The sequence below is a fragment of the Corvus hawaiiensis genome, chromosome Z (assembly GCF_020740725.1).
Source record: "Corvus hawaiiensis isolate bCorHaw1 chromosome Z, bCorHaw1.pri.cur, whole genome shotgun sequence".
NCBI classification, from domain to species: domain Eukaryota; kingdom Metazoa; phylum Chordata; class Aves; order Passeriformes; family Corvidae; genus Corvus; species Corvus hawaiiensis.
In genome coordinates this window covers 79,164,819-79,182,325 of record NC_063255.1, presented here as the reverse complement: position 1 = coordinate 79,182,325, position 17,507 = coordinate 79,164,819, and the positions used below count along the sequence as shown (strand labels likewise).

At 41.5% G+C, this 17,507-nt stretch overlaps 1 protein-coding gene across 4 annotated transcripts in view; it reads left to right on the top strand.

Moving 5' to 3' along the window:
* MSH3 (mutS homolog 3) overlaps nt 1–17,507 on the top strand; it is a 90,343-nt gene that overhangs the window by 49,744 nt on the left and 23,092 nt on the right. For 3 of the 4 annotated variants that reach the window (XM_048291015.1, XM_048291014.1, XM_048291017.1), the window contains 5 exons: nt 1,719–1,851; nt 9,481–9,668; nt 12,171–12,339; nt 14,540–14,604; nt 15,906–16,022. In XM_048291015.1, the coding sequence (XP_048146972.1) occupies nt 1,719–1,851; nt 9,481–9,668; nt 12,171–12,339; nt 14,540–14,604; nt 15,906–16,022 (672 nt within the window). The remainder of the gene's footprint in view (nt 1–1,718; nt 1,852–9,480; nt 9,669–12,170; nt 12,340–14,539; nt 14,605–15,905; nt 16,023–17,507) is intronic. The other variant, XM_048291016.1, reaches the window with a different exon arrangement.

The following is a 17,507-nucleotide window of genomic DNA, read 5'->3' as shown; positions in this document are numbered from 1 at the left end:
AAATGTGTGAATTTGTGAATGTGAATGTGTGAGTTTGGCATTGCTGGAGCAGTGGATCGAGTGTTCTTGTGACCTGCAACAGGACTGCTAAGCAGAGCCTGCCAAGTCTCACCTTTCTGTTTTCCTCAGGGTTGGGAAAAAAGCCAGTGTTGGATAGTGGAGTGTTGTGAGTGCTCTGGTGCTATCAGAGAGTCTCTGCAGTTCAGGGATAGTGGTGAGTTCCCAGGGTGCCCAGGCAGCAGAGGCTGTCCCCTGTTCATGTGGCAGCAGTGGGAGGGTGCATCTTCCCGTGCTCCAGGGCACAGGTGGGCAGGGCCATCCTGGTGTTGTACAGCAAGGCTGCTCTGGGGGTCAGGGTATGTCATTTGTGGCAGGTGAGGGAATGGTTTTACTGCTTTGGCATAAAGAAGTATGACACTGAAACAATCCTGGCACATGACAGCTGTTAGGTTTGTGTTTATCTGAGAGCACGCCCAGGCATGATATTCCCCTTTCACATGAGGTGCAATAAAATTTCAAGGACTTAGATTCAGCTGTCTTCAGGGCCAGAGGCCTCTGACTGCTGGACTGTTGTAATGTCTGCAACCTGTGGAGGTGCCTAATTTCTTTGGTTTCCTCATGGACACCATTTATGAGCAGCCACACTGGTAATTGGCCTGAAAGTTCTGCAGTAAAAGCCAGGGGCAAGACAGGCAATCTTCCAGAAATCTTCCATTTGGATTGTGTCCTTAGTTCCCATCCCTCTGTGCTGGCTGAGCTCTGAGCATCTTGCTGGTCCCTGAGATTGTGGGCTGGGCTGCATGTGCACACACTTGTCTGGGATGTGAAGTGTCTGCATCAAAGGACTGATTTCTCCTCAAACTGCATGGATGGATGGGCTTTGGATGCATCTGTTTACCCCTACTCTCAGTACTGCCCTGAGAAGCAGCAGGAAGCTAATTTGGTTGCGCAGAGAGCAGAAATGGAGTTACCTCTGCAATCTACAGCCAGTCTATGGATATGTTGGAAGGATACAGAGGAGATTGGGGTAAAACTTGGTGGTAGTTGTCCGTTTTTGCAGCCCTTTGCTTTTAAGAATATGATTGTAAGAAAGGTGCCAAGAACTATGGAATTGCCTCTTCTCATAAAAAAAGTGTTTCCTCACTTCAGGAGGACATTTCCTTGACTTCCTCCAAAACACAGACATAAATGTTACAGGTTTTAGCAAAAAACCAGTAAAAAAACCAGCACAGTTCTGATCCATGTAATTGCCAATCACTGGTTGGGACCAGACACAGAGGGGCAAAATGGTAAGGGGTATTTACAACCTGCTGGAATAAAGTATGCTACATGGAGTTCGGATGTGAACTCTAAACTCCCTCTGCCCATCCTCCAGGCACTTGTCTGTACAGTTGGGGTGGAGTACTCAGGATTCAGTGTTACTCCTGTTATAAGCCCCAGAGACACATGCAGAATTGGGCACTGAAGTGTGTATTGGGCTGTTGTGAGCACGGAGAGGGGAGAACGAGCTCATGTCCAGGATCTTGCCTGCATTTTGAGTGAAATCCCAAGATTCTCTGCATTCCTCAGCTCTTTTACTAGCCTACTCATGAGGATGTGCCATCAGTCAAGGATTAAAAAAAATCAACCCAAAGCAAACCAAAGGAAGAGGTTCATTAGATGTATGCCTTGCCCTCAGAGAAATACGAGTTTTAATTATTGATCATCTTCTTTTACAGTGAGATAAATGCCCGGCTTGATGCTGTGTCTGAAATTCTGCTGTCAGAATCCAGCGTGTTTGGTCAGATTCAAACTCTGCTTTGTAAGCTGCCAGATTTACAGAGAGGCCTCTGCAGTGTCTTCCACAAGAAGGTATACCCATCATTACACTAATTTATTGCTCTCTAAACAGCATCATTCTGTCTTAGTGTACTTCCTTTGGTTTTGCATGTTTGTTTAAAAATGTTTTCTACTTAGCAAGACTGAGGCTCACATATTAAAGGGATGTGAGTTTATAAAAATCAGATGTGGTAAAATCTTATTTTGTGATCAGCAATATGCTGATAGAAGAAATGTCTGGGCAGGGTTCTAAAGCACGTGCTTTGGATTGCTAGTGATAACAGGAGAACATCTGTGGTAGTCATGATTTAGTGGCTGGGTTCAGTGAGGTGGCATGGTGCAATAACCATTTGCCATTAACTGTTATTTGCCTTAAAGCTTTGCATTCCATGTGGTGATCTAAAATCACATGTACAAGTGGAACCACTTGGCTGTAGTTTTCTGTTTTGAAATGAATGTTGATTTGTTTGTAAATGCTCTAGTTTGGACCTCACATCCACATTTTAACAAGAATCACTTGTAATGAGACTCTGACAATTCTTAGCTGGAGCAGATTAATGTGCCAACAGCACCTGTGGAGTACTTAATGTTCTTTCATTTCACTGTTCTATTTAGAGGTTTTGACAGGTTGTTTTAGATAAAGGAATAGAACGAGAGCAAAGTTGCAATTTTTTTGGATGGTACAGCATAAAGTTTTCCTGTTCGTGAAAATCTGAAACCCAGTTATTGTGCACTTTTTAAAGCCCTGAGGTGTTGCAGTGTTTGGCTCTTGGAAAGGCTTGCTTATTTCAGTGAATGGATGCAGAGGTCCAGCCATAAGGAAGGTTGTGGCAAGAGGGAGTATGCATCAATTTACCCATCCTCTAAAGTGTACCATATTCACATGAAACAATTGTTGGGTTTCTTAGTCCAAACAACTGCCCAGGAATTAGGTAATTCACTTTTTAATGGTTTAACTCATTTCAGGTTTCATACATAGTACCGTTTCTAGGAATGTATCCTCATTTCACAACATCCTGGCACTGCTCTGCTGCTGCCCTGTGGGGTTTGTTTGGTTTGGTTTGTTTGGTTTTATTTTCTGCATGTACTCATTTCTTCAGATGTCCCTCCCTGCTGTAGAACTGCTTGCCTTTCTCAGCTTTAAGCTCACTTTTAGGTGGAGCCATGCAGAGACCTGGATGTTAGTGTGGTTTTTGAAATGGGGTGACAATGCAGTTTGTCTGAACAGCAGCCACTGTAGCATGAAGGTATGTGTTTAGTGAGTCAGATGTTGGAAAGAAGCTGCGGGAGAGGAGAAATGCTCCAGCAGAATCCCTAAAAAGGGTAAATTAGGGAGGAAAGCTCTAAGGACACGCTTTTCATTTGAGGAATTTGCTTCCCCTGGTAAAATCCTGGGTTATGCAGAGCACTGTGGAGAGGACCTGAAGCACTGAATAATCCCTGAAGACCTTTAGGACTTCAAGGAGATGGCAGTGTCCCTGAGAGACAGGGTCTGTTTTCAATAAAGAGTCAAAAGGAAACGCTGGGAAACTGATTCTGAAGCACAGGTGGTGAATATGGAGCCTGAAGAAGGGTCCCAGTGAAGCAGATAGGTATTAGAGAACATGGAGTAACTGGGTTTCATGGATTTTTTTTGTGGGCCTTTTCCACCCCCCCCAGTGAATGCTGCCATTTCAGTTCCCACCACAGAACCCTTTCCAGTTCTGTTAATTCCAGATGTCCATCTCTCATACACTCAAAGTGAGATTCGGTGCAATTTCATTCCCATGAAGGGAGTCAAGACTCTGGGTGGAACACACTGATGGCTTCACTGAAGGAATGTGCTTGTTAGTTCACTGTCAGCAGCAGGAAAAATAGGTGAATGTGACAAGCATTTCATCCTCCAGGCCCTTTTTACTTCAGTGAAGTTATTATCTGAGGAGGTGTGTTGTACAAGGAGACTCTGAGGTGTACAGAGATGGCTGGGGTGTCTCAGTCATTCCAAACATTCTTTGGGATGTTTGTTTCAGTCAGGTCAGCCACTCCAGAAATTTCATTGTGCAAAGCCCTGTGCACCAGTAACCTCTAGAGAAGACAGAAAAAAATGAAGGCAAAACAATAGTCTGTAAGGGAAAGCATCCTGATGAGAGCTTTTGTGGTAAAGGACATCCCTGTCTGTTTTCCTGGTCCGACTTACACTGGGTTTTTTTTGAAAGCTTGCTAATAAGTTGTATCTGGTATCATAATTCAAGCTGGCAGTTTTAACTTGGCCTTTCACAAGTTCCCGTTGCCTCAGACCACCAAGACCTGTTTCTGATTTACCCCAGGAATAAGCAATCTTGAATTAGAACAGCATTTTTGCAGTGGGAATTGGGTATTACCTTGGTGGTCACAGTTGAGCTGCAGTTTTGCCCCAGCCTGAAAAAGGACTGTGGGAGTGGTTAAGGAGGCAGGAGCAGTACTGCACTTGCCATGGAGAGAGGAGTTAACTTCACAAGGGCTGGTTGTTGTTCTCAGTTTGTGCAGGTCCAGCACCTGACACCTTGCCAGGCAGAAATGCTCTCTACTGCAGACAGGCCTCACTCCTCTCTGTGGAAAAAGAAGGGTGAGTGCAGGTGAAATGTTTGAAGACTTCTGGTTAGCCCACAGAAGCTGACTGCAAAAGGAATCTGAGAGACAGGCAATTTTAAAGAGCTTGGTCTCAACAGTGCCTGGAGCTGATGCAGAATCAGGCCTTGGTGGCAGAGGTGGTGCTCGGAGTTTTCCAGCACCAGATCAGCCCGTGGAGCCTGAGGAGAATCACCAGATCACCTGGCACAATTCAGACCACACACGTTTCCTTCTGGCATTGGTGACAGATAAAAGTGGCAGGACCCTACATTTTTGCCTCAGTTAAAGTGGGAACTTGACTTGGAGTGTGGCAAAAGAGGGTCAGTGACCAATGTTTGAACAGGTTTTAAAACCAGTACGGAGTAAATGTGCCATTAGTACTTTAAGAAATGTGTCCTACAGGCCAGCCTGATGTTTCTTGCTGTTTTCCTGCGTGGTTTTTCAGTGTGTTTCAGAAGATAAAAATTTATGGGTTGAACCTGTATAAATATTTATCTTATTTGTACCCTTTGCTCAATAAACATTATTTTTTTGACTAAATCACAGTCACCAAAGGATTCGTCATAACAATTGGCCATTAAATGAACAAAACGGATTAAAGTGGAGCTGTTTACCTAAGGATGGAGAGCAATAATCAAACCTTACCACCACATGTAGTAAAACATCATTTCAGTTTGTTCTGCCTTTGACTTCAACCCTAGGCTCTCTCTTGCTCCCAGTTCCTCACAAACTGCTGCACTTGGGAGAACCTGTTCAGCTGTGGATCAGGCTCTAGAGGTTTCCTGCCCATGTGCCAGGCTGCTCACCTGAGCAGAATGGAGCAGGCAGGTGCTGCAAGGGGGGTGTTCAGTGCCTGTCTGCCCACAGCCTCCCCGGGGATTGGCCTTCCCATTTTTCAGTGAATATCTCACTATTTCCTGGACGTAGCCGGACTCCTCAGAGGACAAGGGTGCAGCTCAGCTGGGTGCCAGGTGCGCTCAGTGGTGCTGAAAATGTGCCCTTCCCTGGAAGGTGCATTTGATACGTCATTGAGGAGGGTGTAATTTTCAGAAGATTCAGAGAAAAATGTTACGGTTTTGGTTTTTGGTTTGTTTTTTTCTTGTGTGAAATGAATACCTGTTATATATGCCCAGGAAATTAGTTACTGTTTGTATAGAATGTTTTAAATATGTTCTCCCCATAGGATAATCCTTTGACTTCTGCTAACATATACCTTGTATTTTTTACTTTTTTTTCTACCATGATAATAGCATGCACATGTTGCTTATACTACACTTTCAATCTTTCAAAGAATTAAAACTTTTAATCTTAAAAGAAGATATTTTTAGGTTTGCAATGCTAAATGCTGATTTGAGCAAACTGTTCCCTGTTAAGCTGATTAATATAAAGTCATAACAAGGGGACTTTGTAATCTTAAAATTAAATACCTCGTTTTTCCCAAACCAAAGTGTGCTCTCTATGCTAAAGAGATAAAGGTGGGTACTACAATCTGACAAGAGTGATAAATGTATACTGCATTTAGACACCAGTATTTTTTATTTTAAATGCTTTGAACTTGGAGTGAGTGGTCAGTGACTGTCAGCTGTGGGCCTCTGTTGGAAACACTTTCAGTAATGCAAACAGGGCTGGATTGCTGTCCGTGTTGCTGAGAGGGCGTTAGATCTCTGTTAGATCACTGGCAGCCACCCCATTTCAGGACAGCTTGATAAACTGCTGGATGAAACTATTGTTTGGCATCACTCTGAGGTTATTTCTCCAGTGCCAGAGAAGTTATGGCTATCACTGGTGTCATCTCAAAATCAGACTTCAAAAGTAGCACTGGATAAGCTTGTGAGGATCTTCTGTGAATGCAAGGCTGTTAATCCTGCTTTATGTGAACAAGTTTTACTGTATTTTAAAAGCTTCTAATTTATAACGCAGTTATGTATCTTTTGTAAGGATACTTAGGATTTGAATGGAATCAGCCCCACTGTAATGGAGCCCAGCTTTTCCAGAGTTATTTGAATGTATCTGTTCCAAGTTATTTGTTTGCTTAGTAAATTTATTTCTGCAGAGGAGACATTAAATTTTAGATGCAAAGTCCTGCAGTGTTACTAAAATGGAGCCAGGGGAAACAGGGACACTGAATCAGCACAAAAGGGGTATGTTCACCCTCATTCTTGGAGACACTCTATTTAATAAGGTTGTTTGCAGTAAAACATGCTGCATTTCCCTTTCTCCAAAGGTCTGTAGTCACAGAATCGAACAGGTTTTTAACTCATTAGGTGACTCTTACAGTGTCCTGTAGGCCATCAGAGCTGCTGTGAGGAACTTAAGCATGTTTATTAATCATCTTCTGACAAATCTTATAACTTCAAGAGTTGTTTCAGGTGACACTGCCTTGAAATCCAGCTTTCTTCTCTTAGTGAAGCCTCAGCTTCACCAGCCTCACCACCCTGACTGGCGAACACCTCAGCCAGGTGTTCTCATGTATACCCACAAACATTTCCCCTTCCCACACTCCTGCAGATTGTGTACTGATCAAGGCCCTATTTACTTCCTTTTGCAAAAAAGGAACAATTAACCCCGCCACCCCAATTAACACCACCTGGGGAACTGATGAGTTTCTTAGTGTGCATATTTGCTCCTGTCCTGTCCTGGGCACTGTTCCCCTGGGAATCACCCCGCTGCCTCCAGGGACCTCCTGTGCACACTCTGGAGTCCAGGGAAGTCTGGCAGGATTTTATCCCTCATCTGCATGGATGTGGATGATGATGATGATGATATAATCGGTCAGAAAGTGTTTTATTTGACTTTGAGTCCAAGCCTGGATTTATCATTTGTTCACAGTTTCAGGCCTTTCCTCTGTGCTTTGACTTCAAACACCGTTGACATATTTACTCCTTTATTTTTTTGTTTTATTTTGTTGTCAGAACTTTTTCAAGATAGAAGCAGTAAGTCCCAGATTATCAGAAAGATGATGATAAATTGCAGCAAGTTTTTTGCAGAGGAAACCCAAAGTTTTCATGAGGCAGAATAATGGACTGTTTATGAAGCAAGACTGAAAGACCTTTTTTTTTTTGTTAAATTGATGATTAAAGGAGAACAGAAGGCTTAGAGGTATTTGAAGGGTGTTAACAGCAAAGAAACAGTTGAGTTAGTGTAATACACAAGAGTAAAACCGGAGACATTTGGATTAATTTAATAGAAAGGAAATTTTTGCTAATAACACTTTTACATGATGATAGTTGTTGCATTATGGATTAATGGTAAGCACACAGTATCTCGGAATATACAGGAAAATTAACACAGAAAAATTGGAGCATTTGCAGGGAAACCTCCTCATGGGTCTCCTCTCTCCCTGGCTCAGTGGTTCTGTAAAATAGATGAGCTTAGGTTTTCCAGAAACATTCCGAGTGCAGTGTCTGTGGCCTTTCTGAATTCCTAACTGTGGTTAAATTGCATTTTGGCTAATACTTGATTCTGTGTTTGGGTACAGACATTCCTTGGGAATAACTACAGTGTAATAGGTGAGAGAATTGCCTTAGTTCTTGCATTTGAGTATGAGAAGGGAGAGGAAGAAAAATTTACTTTTGGGGAGGAATTGAAAGAGGATGACAAAATAAAAATGCAGATGCGTTCTGTGAAATATTGAATCACTGTAGCCTCCCTCTTCTGTGAGCAGTTTTGTACTGATCACCACACAGTCCTGTCCAGAAATTAAATTCTAGATCTCTATGGTAGAAGAGAGAAAAAAATGTAGGAACAGAAGGATGTGGCAGACAAAGAATATTATATATCCTACTGCCTTCCTTGCATCCTCAGGTGAGAAAAATAAGCTGGTTTTCTTTCAGCATTGTCAGTTGACTGATAGGGGAATTTCAGAAGACTAAAGGAGGAATGTTTCTACAGATCAGTAAAATATGAAAAAACACCAGCATAATTATGTATTTATTATGGGCAACTTTTAAAAAATTTTCTGAAATTGGAAAGTCCTGGGAGTGCAACTGAGTTCAGCGAGTTTGGAGAGCACTGAGTGTCCTGTGGGACCAGGTTTCCCTTTGCTGTGCAGCTGTGGTGCAGCACAGATGCAAACCCAGTGCTGTGCAGAGCATTTCAGAATCAGCATTGCCTCCTGCGTGGGTGGGCATGGGCATGAGAATTGTTTCAGGAGGGGTGGTCACTGCTTGAGAAGCCCTTCCTGAACATGAGCTAAAGGTAACAAACCATGCTGACACTGGGGAGCATCCAGAACCTAACAGCAAAACGCTTGAACCACATCGCAGGTAACGTTAATGGTTCAAAAAGGGAGAGGAGATTCTCTCTTAGAGCTGGTGCTTTTGGTGAGAAGCTGCTTTAAGGGAAGTAGAGTGCTCCTGCTCTGTGAATGTCATGAATGAGGCTCTGACAGTGCTGTGTGTGTTGGCCCCAGGTTGGGATGTTCCCTTTTAGAGAACAGAGAGACAGAGAATACTCTGGATAACTGCCTGAATGAGGAAGGAGGATCCTCCATTGTGGTGATCAGAGGATGACAGATGCAGAGTGGGCTGGTGTGTTCTCCTCTGTCTTCCTCACGCAGGTCTGGGAGCAGCCAGACAGAGCCCAAGCTGTCAGTAGCTACAACCACTTCAAACAGGGTGCTGGTTTTCCTCCTCTCTATGTTTTTCCTTCCTGTGTTCCTGATCCCAGTCTCTCCCTGCCTGCGCCTGACCTTGCCTTCCAAACCCTGTCCTGCCAGGTCAGCAGCCTGGGGTGCACAGGACCATATGGACAAGGTGTGGTGCTCCTGAAATTACCCAGTCTGCTTTTTTTGCTGTGTGCATGTTATTGCCCCTACTTCTGCTTTTCTATGCACATCTGCCCCCAGCAACGGGAGCGCTGGAGATCAGCTCATGACAAGTTCCTAAGGACAACGGTTGAGACAATTGGTGTGATTAATTAACCCCCTGCATGGGGCAAGATGGTGCAGCTCTGTCACTGTCCATACGTTTTATTTGCATTTTGTCACATTTTAAAAAAGAGCAGAACCTGTAGGTTTTCTGTTAGTGAAAATATAATGCATTGTAATGATTCAGACACTGCTTCCCTTCTCAGTGCTCTACGCAGGAGTTCTTCTTGATAGTCAGCACCCTGTCTCGTCTGGACTTGGAAATTCAAGCTTTTGTCCCAGTCATACATTCCCATGTGAGATCTCCTCTGTTAAAAAATGCACTGCTGGAAATCCCAGACCTTCTCTCCCCAGTAAAACAGTATTTAAAGATCCTTAATGAAGAAGCAGCCAAGTAAGTAGAAAAAATACGTGATTCTCCTGTGCCTCATAGGCTTTCTGAGTAGATGTGTTCAGTTATGCAAATTTTGCATCTTGGTTTAATACACCTTAGTTTTATATTTTTTATTTCATATTTATTTATGTACAGTTCCTTTTAGTTAAAGCAGAGTTTGTTGTTGTGGCTTCCATTCTGTTTTTAAAGTTAAACTAGGTGAGGGAGAATTTTGCCTAGTGGGTGTCTGCCTCAGGCTGAAGGATTTTTTGAAAGTTTCCCACCTGTTTTGGGTGATGAATTTACAGGAAAATATGTTTTGCATTACGCTAATTTGTTTAACAATTAATTAATTAATTAAAAGTTAATTATTTTTTTTAAAGAGAAGCTAATGCTTTTGAAGACAGACTTGACCTTCAGCAGAGTGGCAGCTCTGGTGTCAGGAATATGCCTTTCACTATTTTTGTGAGAATTCATTAAAGCTGTCTGCTCTTTTTTGTCTTAATTACGTCCATTGTTTGTCCAAGAAAAAAAAAGACAGAGGAAGAAGATGCTAAATTGGAATTTATACACATTATATTGGAGAACATACTTAAAGAATTTGCTGGGTACTGTTAGCTCTGAAGAACTGCTGCCTCCACTGTTACCCCTGGATTCTTTGCTGAGCTTGTGGCAAAAAGTTGTGTGTCGTTATATGGGGGCAGCATAGTCTTAACTTTATATTCAAAACAGACTAGAAATAAACATCCACCTTATTTATAAAACATTTTTTATCTTCTCCAAACTGCGATTTAAAAATAAATCTTAAGAATTGAAGCCTAGAACCTAATTTTATTTGCTTTTGATTTAGAGATGGATCTGAGGTATATAAAGTTAGAAGTTGAGAAGGGCAGAAGGATTTCCTCTGACCGTTGGAAAGGTGTGGGATTATGAGATTCCTGCTGATGCCTGGTGCCCAATTGTAGTTGTGACAGTTTATGCCAAAACAGACCATATCTAAATTGTACCAGATTTACTGTAGGTAGGTTCAAAACATGGGGTGTTTTTCTCTGTCACTGTGCTAATGATGGCTAGAATAGTATACAAGATATAATTGATCTGCTGATTGGGTATATTGTACTTACACTTACTCAGAAATGATTAACCTGACTTACTGTTTGGCCTTTATATCTCTCAAATGTATGTGGTGGTATTGTTTTTACTCAAAAACATTTCTTTCATCAAAATCATGGCTTCTACTCACATCCATCCATGCACACACACACTTGTGCACATCCTGCATCACGTGTTAACTTTGTTATGAGGTGTGGATAAAATCCTGTAATTGTTCTCAAAAGTGTCCCTTTGCTCCAGGATTTTTTCTTTACAGGGAGTTTGAGATTTTGGGATTTGTGTTTTTTAAGGTGTCAACATTAAAATTTTTTGTAGGCATCACGTAGCAGTGACAGTCTTCACAATCAGCTGCTGGCTACTAGTGATCTTTTTTTTTTTGCCTTGCATTCCCATGGAAACTAGTCTAATTACCACAAAATCGTTTCTAAAAATTAGTATTGTACTTTAAAATGGCATCTTTGCTGTCACTTATGTAATGCCAACGACGATGGAATGCAAAGCCAAAGCACAGCTCTGTTACCTGCCTTGTCACTGGCTCCAGCTGTAGTTCCATGTGCAGGCAAAGGGGTAGTGGAGTAAGTAGAATATTAGATTTTTTTATTACTTCCATGCTATAATACTTTCAGTTCGCTAATTACTTGCTCTCACCATATTAGTTTTCAAGGTAATTATATAATTAACTTGCAGAGTTCTGTATTGACTCTAAAATGCAAAGTTATATTGCAATTAACTTAGGGCTGATCACACTGCTTTTTATTGTTTGCCTGGTACTTAGTAGGGTAAGTTAAATTTTTGTTATGTTTGTTGACAGCCACATTTTTAATTGCTAGTTCAGCTTCTCAGTTTTAACCGTTTCAGTGGCATTGCTTCTTTCAGGTTTCAGTCCTGATGCTGCCAAAACAGTTCTGTCATTTTTTCTGGCACTGAAACTAGAAAAGGGCATTGTTTTGCATGTACTTAAAAGTACTCTGGTTAATCTTTTCTGGACAAAAGAAGGAAGCTGCTCTGGGAAAGTACTGATGGCATTCTGCTTTGATGAGGACCTTGGGGGGGGGATTTTTCCGTGCAATCCTTACAAAAATGTGTCCGATTTTGGCCAAATTCTAAATGTGTCAAAAATCTGTGTTCATGTTATGCAGAAATTAGCTAAAGTTTCACATTTAACTGCAATTAAGGTGTTGCCAGCAGCTGGGGGGCTCTGGATACAAAGTGCCTCTCTGTTTATGTCGTGGCTACACATTTCAGTAAATGGGCTGTACTGTGACCAAGCACCCGAAAATCTGTGTTTAGACGGGAATTAAGCTAATGTTGAAACAAATGAAAATAAATTAAAATAAGGATGCAGACAGTAGAACTGGGGAATATCTCTCTGTTTTTACTGTTATTTTATCTTACATTTTTTATGGATAGGACTGGAGATAAAACACAGTTGTTCAAGGACCTCACAGATTTCCCTGTCATCCGAAAGAAAAAGGAGGAGATCCAGGATGTGCTTTCTAAAATCCGATTGCATCTGCTGGATATTCGTAAACAGATTAAGAACCCTTCTGCAGAGTATGTTACCGTTTCGGGTCAAGAGGTACTGTGGGGTTTATTATGTATGACTGTACCCATCCTTGCCTAGAAAATAGCTTAAAAGCGGGACCTAGCTGGAACTCTATTCACTGAGCGTGGTGCTTCATGAGGGCATTTGACTATAATCTTTTGTACAACTTTGAAGAACAGCTTTTTTACCTTTATTTGTGTGACTCCTTTATTTGTTAAGTCAATCACTTTAGTGACTTAAATAATAGAAACACATCAGTGCAGTTGAATTTGGTTCAGTAATGCTTTGCTTTTCTGTCTTCGTAAAAACACTCACGTACTTGCAAGGTTAATTGTATGGCTATTAAGTGCTGGAATGCTCTCAGAGAACCAGGAAGCACAGCATTTGGTTAATTTGAAGAATGGTGAAAGGATTTCTGAGTACTGAGTCAGACTGTAATTTGAAAGATGGGAGAGAAGAGGGAACAGTATTAAAGAATATAAGTGTTGTTTTACTTCCAATTCTTGGAAATGGTGTTCTGGACTGGAACTTTTGTTGATGGATGCAGTACACGTGTGGGCAGGACATGATCCAGCGAGCTGAGAAGTTCAGTGGTGAAAAACAGAGACAACAGACCCTGCCACGTTTGTGGGGGAACTGAAAGGAACAGTGAGGTAGGACTGCTCAGCGTTCTCCTCTGGAACTGAGAGTAGGAAGCTGGGAAAAACTCTGCAGAAAATTGGGGAAAGAAAGGACTTAGGAAACAGAATGAGAGTTGTGAGTAGAAGAGAGGAGTGGGTGAGGACAGGGAGGGAAGGGGCTGGAATCGGCCGTGGGGCACTTAGGAAGCTGAGAAAGATCCAAGAGACACAGGAGGGAGCAAATAGGCACTGCTGAAAATGATGGAAGGGATGAATTAGAGACAGCAGCCTTTCATAAAGACCTGAAGTGGATGTTCCTGCTGAGGGTGAAGCTGAGAACAGGAAACACACAGCCCCAGAGCTGGGTTGGCTGTCAGCACAGAAGCTGAAATCCAAGGGAAGAGTGAAAAGAGTGAGTATTATCTGAGGCAGGGAAGAGCAGGATTTGCAAGGTTTCTCTCAGGGAAGCTGGGTTAATAGCTGCCATCTGTGTGAAGTAAAGAAAAAGAGAGGAACTCATCAAAGGGAGGAGAGCATCCGAGGAAGGACTGAAAAGTGGTTTTGGAGCCAGCAGTCACTGCACACATTTCAGAGAGGAGGCCTTTGTTGCAGGGCACGGCTCAGAAGCCTTTGCAGACAGAGATGTGTCTGGTGCCTTGATGAAAGGAGCTGCAGAGGTTGGGGATAGCTCTTATTTAATGACATCTGGTGTGGGTGTTTCACAGACACCAAAAGAGGCAGCAGAGAGGGGTCAGAGAAGATGGTCAGTGAGGAAAAGAAAGATGCCAGAGGAATGGAAATAATGGAAACTTAATTGTATGGGAGGAGTAGAACACAGGACTGGAACAGGAATTTATTTGGTTTGAGCTCTTTCTTCTTTAGATCTGTATGGTATATTCTCCTTATGTTCTTGTATCACCCTGATAGATGTAAAATTCAAATGCTCCTTCACAACAGAGAAATATCTTGGAAGTGTTTTGGGTGAATTAAGAATTAAGAACCAGTGCCCTCTGTCCTTGCTGTATTTGTATGTTAGGACTGTTATCCTTGTTTGTTCTTGGGGGTGATTGCTGGCTCCTCTGGAAGTTTCTATCTAAATCTTATTAACCACAATGGAAAAGTTTTGTCAGACATGGGTCTTGTGGCTTTCCGTAAATGTGGTCAGGTTCTGTGTTAACCTAATCTGTGCAGGAAATTCGTTTTCCAGCTGAATTTTGTGACGTGAGAATGCCTCCACTCTCTGACATCCAGGACCTCAGGCTATTGTTACAAAGATAACTGACATGAATCATATAAAATACCTCAATAAACACGTCACGTAAATTTCACTGCACTGAGCATCTTGACACTGCTGCTGCTTTTCCCTGTGCCTCCTTTTCTGACCTGCGTTCATTTGATCCTGAAGCAAAGTTGTGTAGGTGCAGAGGGGTTATGTATGTCATAACCCCAGCTTTTTTGGGGGAGAAAAGAACATTCCCTTCTGGTCTGCTCTTTCTCTTCAGGCTCAATATGGTTTTTCCTCTGAGGCTTGCAGTTTGATAAATGACGATTCTGATTCTCTGCTCTTCCTTTGACTTCCCATCATGTGTAACGTTACATTTCTGTTATTTTAGTTTTTGATAGAAGTCAAGAATTCCCATAAATCATCTGTGCCATCTGACTGGGTTATGGTTAGTAGGTATGTAAAATGTCTTTGAAGTTTGTTCTAATAGAGAAGAAAAATCAAGAGGTATTTTTGTATTACAATTGATTACATGCACATTTTCATCGTCCCATGTGTTTAGGTTTGTTGGGGTTTTTTTTAGCTGAAAACCCAACCAAGTAGTAAATTTATTGCTTAAAAGCAAAACAACCCAAACAAAACTGAGGAAAATTGATTTCTTACAACATTTGTTTTTACACAGTACATCCTCAGAGCACAGAATTACTCACCCCATCTTTCAAGGTGCATGTCCTGGTGTCAGAACTATGGCCTTGATTCAGTTGTGCCTGTAGCTTGCACGTGCAGATCCTTCATACAGTTTTGATTGTTTTTGTTTTATTCAGAAAGGTCAAAGTAGCTGTGCTAACATCTGCTCATACACCTCGGTAAATTCAGTGCATTTAAAATACCATTTTGCTTACTCATACAGGCAAGCTTTTCTTGCCTTGGGACTTGGTGTAATGTAAGCTTGATTCTGGATAATTTTCCAGCAGATGAAACAGAGATGGACTCAATGATGTAGTTGGCTTTTTTTCTTTTCAGTGATTTGATTTATGATTTGAATGGGTTGAATACCTGAAAGTTACAATGTCCATGCAAATGCTGAATTCTCCACAAGCCCCAGTGTGTAATGTGTGAGCACAGACATCTCTCACCAACTCTGAAGTGATGCTCAATTCACTTATGCAAGAATTAACACTCAATTCTCTTTTAATTAAACTTCTTTTAATACTCAAAAGTGCACAGATCAGACAGAATTAACTTGGTGAACAAATTACAGCTAGTCTGGATTCTGTAAAAGAATGCCTGGATATGCCAAATGGAGTCCTTAATGAAAACACATGAGTAAATAGCAAATGCCTCAAGTGGAAACTAGCAAGACCATCTGTATTTTCCATGTTTATTTCAGGCTTATCATGAAGTTTTCCTCTTTAAAGTGAATCTGGTTTTGTCTAGTTCATTGTATATCAACCCGTCACAGCAAAGTCATTCACTTGGGCAGTTATGGCTGAGCAGTTTTGTGAAATACGTAAGCTTGGGTGATAATGCCACACTGTGCACAGCATTTCAAAGCCTTCTGATACCACTTTTTTCACAGTAGAGGCCACTGGAATCTATAGGGTTTGGTATCACAATGGAAGAGCTTTTTTTTTTTTTAGAGCATCCATTGTCAAGGCTTACAGAGATTAAGGAAATTACTCCAATTTTGCATGTAGATGGTGTAGCTGATTGCCTGGTAACCTTGATTTCCAATCAGTCCTTTCTCTCCGTTGCAGCACAAAAGCTGTCAGCCGCTTCCACTCGCCTTTCATTACAGAAAATTACAGACTCCTGAACCAGCTCCGGGAGCAGCTCGTCCTTGGCTGCAGCGCTGAGTGGCTGCGCTTCTTGGAGTGAGTGCACCAGAGTCAGCTTTCACCACTCTGTTCCACCCCGCTATAGGAACAGAAGAATGCTTATCTTATAAACACAACAGTTCATAGTTACATTGTCCTCACAAGTAGTCAATTAAAAGGTTGTTCTTCATTGTAAAGCATTTGAGGGCAAGACCTTTGAGCCCGCGTCCTGAGACCAGCAGTCATGTCTCTACATTTGAAAATTCTGATGAAAATAATACTTTAAAGTATATAAGGTGTCTCCCAAAGTTTGAAAAATAGTATCACAGCATTAAGAATCTGAAAGTACAATTAACTCTGAGTGAAACTGAATCTAGTTGGTTTTATTGGTTTTAGTATATTATTTATTAATATTATGTAGTAGTTGTATTATTTTTTATATTTTGTATGCTATCCTGACTATGAGAGTTTGATAGAAAGTATTGGTAGTTTTATTGTCCCTCACATCTGGCACATCTGTTTGTCTGAGATCAGAGTTTTCAGTGGGGTTATTTGCCTATTTAGGCAAAGGATCTTTAAAATGGGACTTTAAAAAATACGTCCTGAACTTCTCAGAATGTCTTTAATTTTTCAGGTGCCTGGTTATCTGTTATTTTTCACTTCCATGAATTACAGAACCACTGAAATTGTTCCTCTTGTCATGCAGTCATAGTTTGCAAAAACTTATCAAGTCCCTGCTCAAGTTGTCTCACTGGATTTGCTTCCCATTAGCAGCCCAGAAATTCTGAAAACTGAGTAGAAACTGGGAAAACATTCCAAGTCACACTTCCCCAGTTGTGTTTCCTTCGCAGAACTATAGAAGTAGTTCTCTCCATGTTCACCTGGCTGTGCTCAGCAGAGTTGTAGGAGAGCAGCAGACAGAAAGGGAAGACCTGTGTGTAGGAAAGTGCTCTTCTTTCCCACCTCTCCATTCACTGATGTCTTTGTTTATTAAATTTTGCCCCCCTGCTGGTTTTATATTCAATGTTGTAGCTTTGAGACTAGGGGAGAGGAAAAGACAAATTCCAGAGGACTAGGAGAATGAACTCTGCTGAAAACTCGGTTCTCCTGGTAACATCATTATTGCACTGGGGAAGCAGCACCATAAACTGAAAATGAATTCTTGAATTTTCTGTTGCAGATACCATACTTGGTTGAAATTGTAGACAACTCCTGTGCTCAGACGCTCTTAGTTTGGTTCTTTTTTGACTGTAACATATGGTTGAGGTTGAATCAGCAGTTGGGATTCTGCTGCTGAGATTCTATATCAATTCTGATAAATTGTGGCATTTTTGTACACCTCGTTTAGGCAGCAGGGATCAACTGCTGACCCTTTACAAGCTATCAAATGATTTTAATTTTTCCTGATTTTCTGTGCTTAAAAAATAATTCATTGTTAGAATGGGAGGTGAAGTCCACCTTGATTAAGGTCCTCATGTTGTATCTCATAACCTGCTGGGAGATTTGGATTCAGAATGATTTAAAGAGCACAGGAGCCCTGTG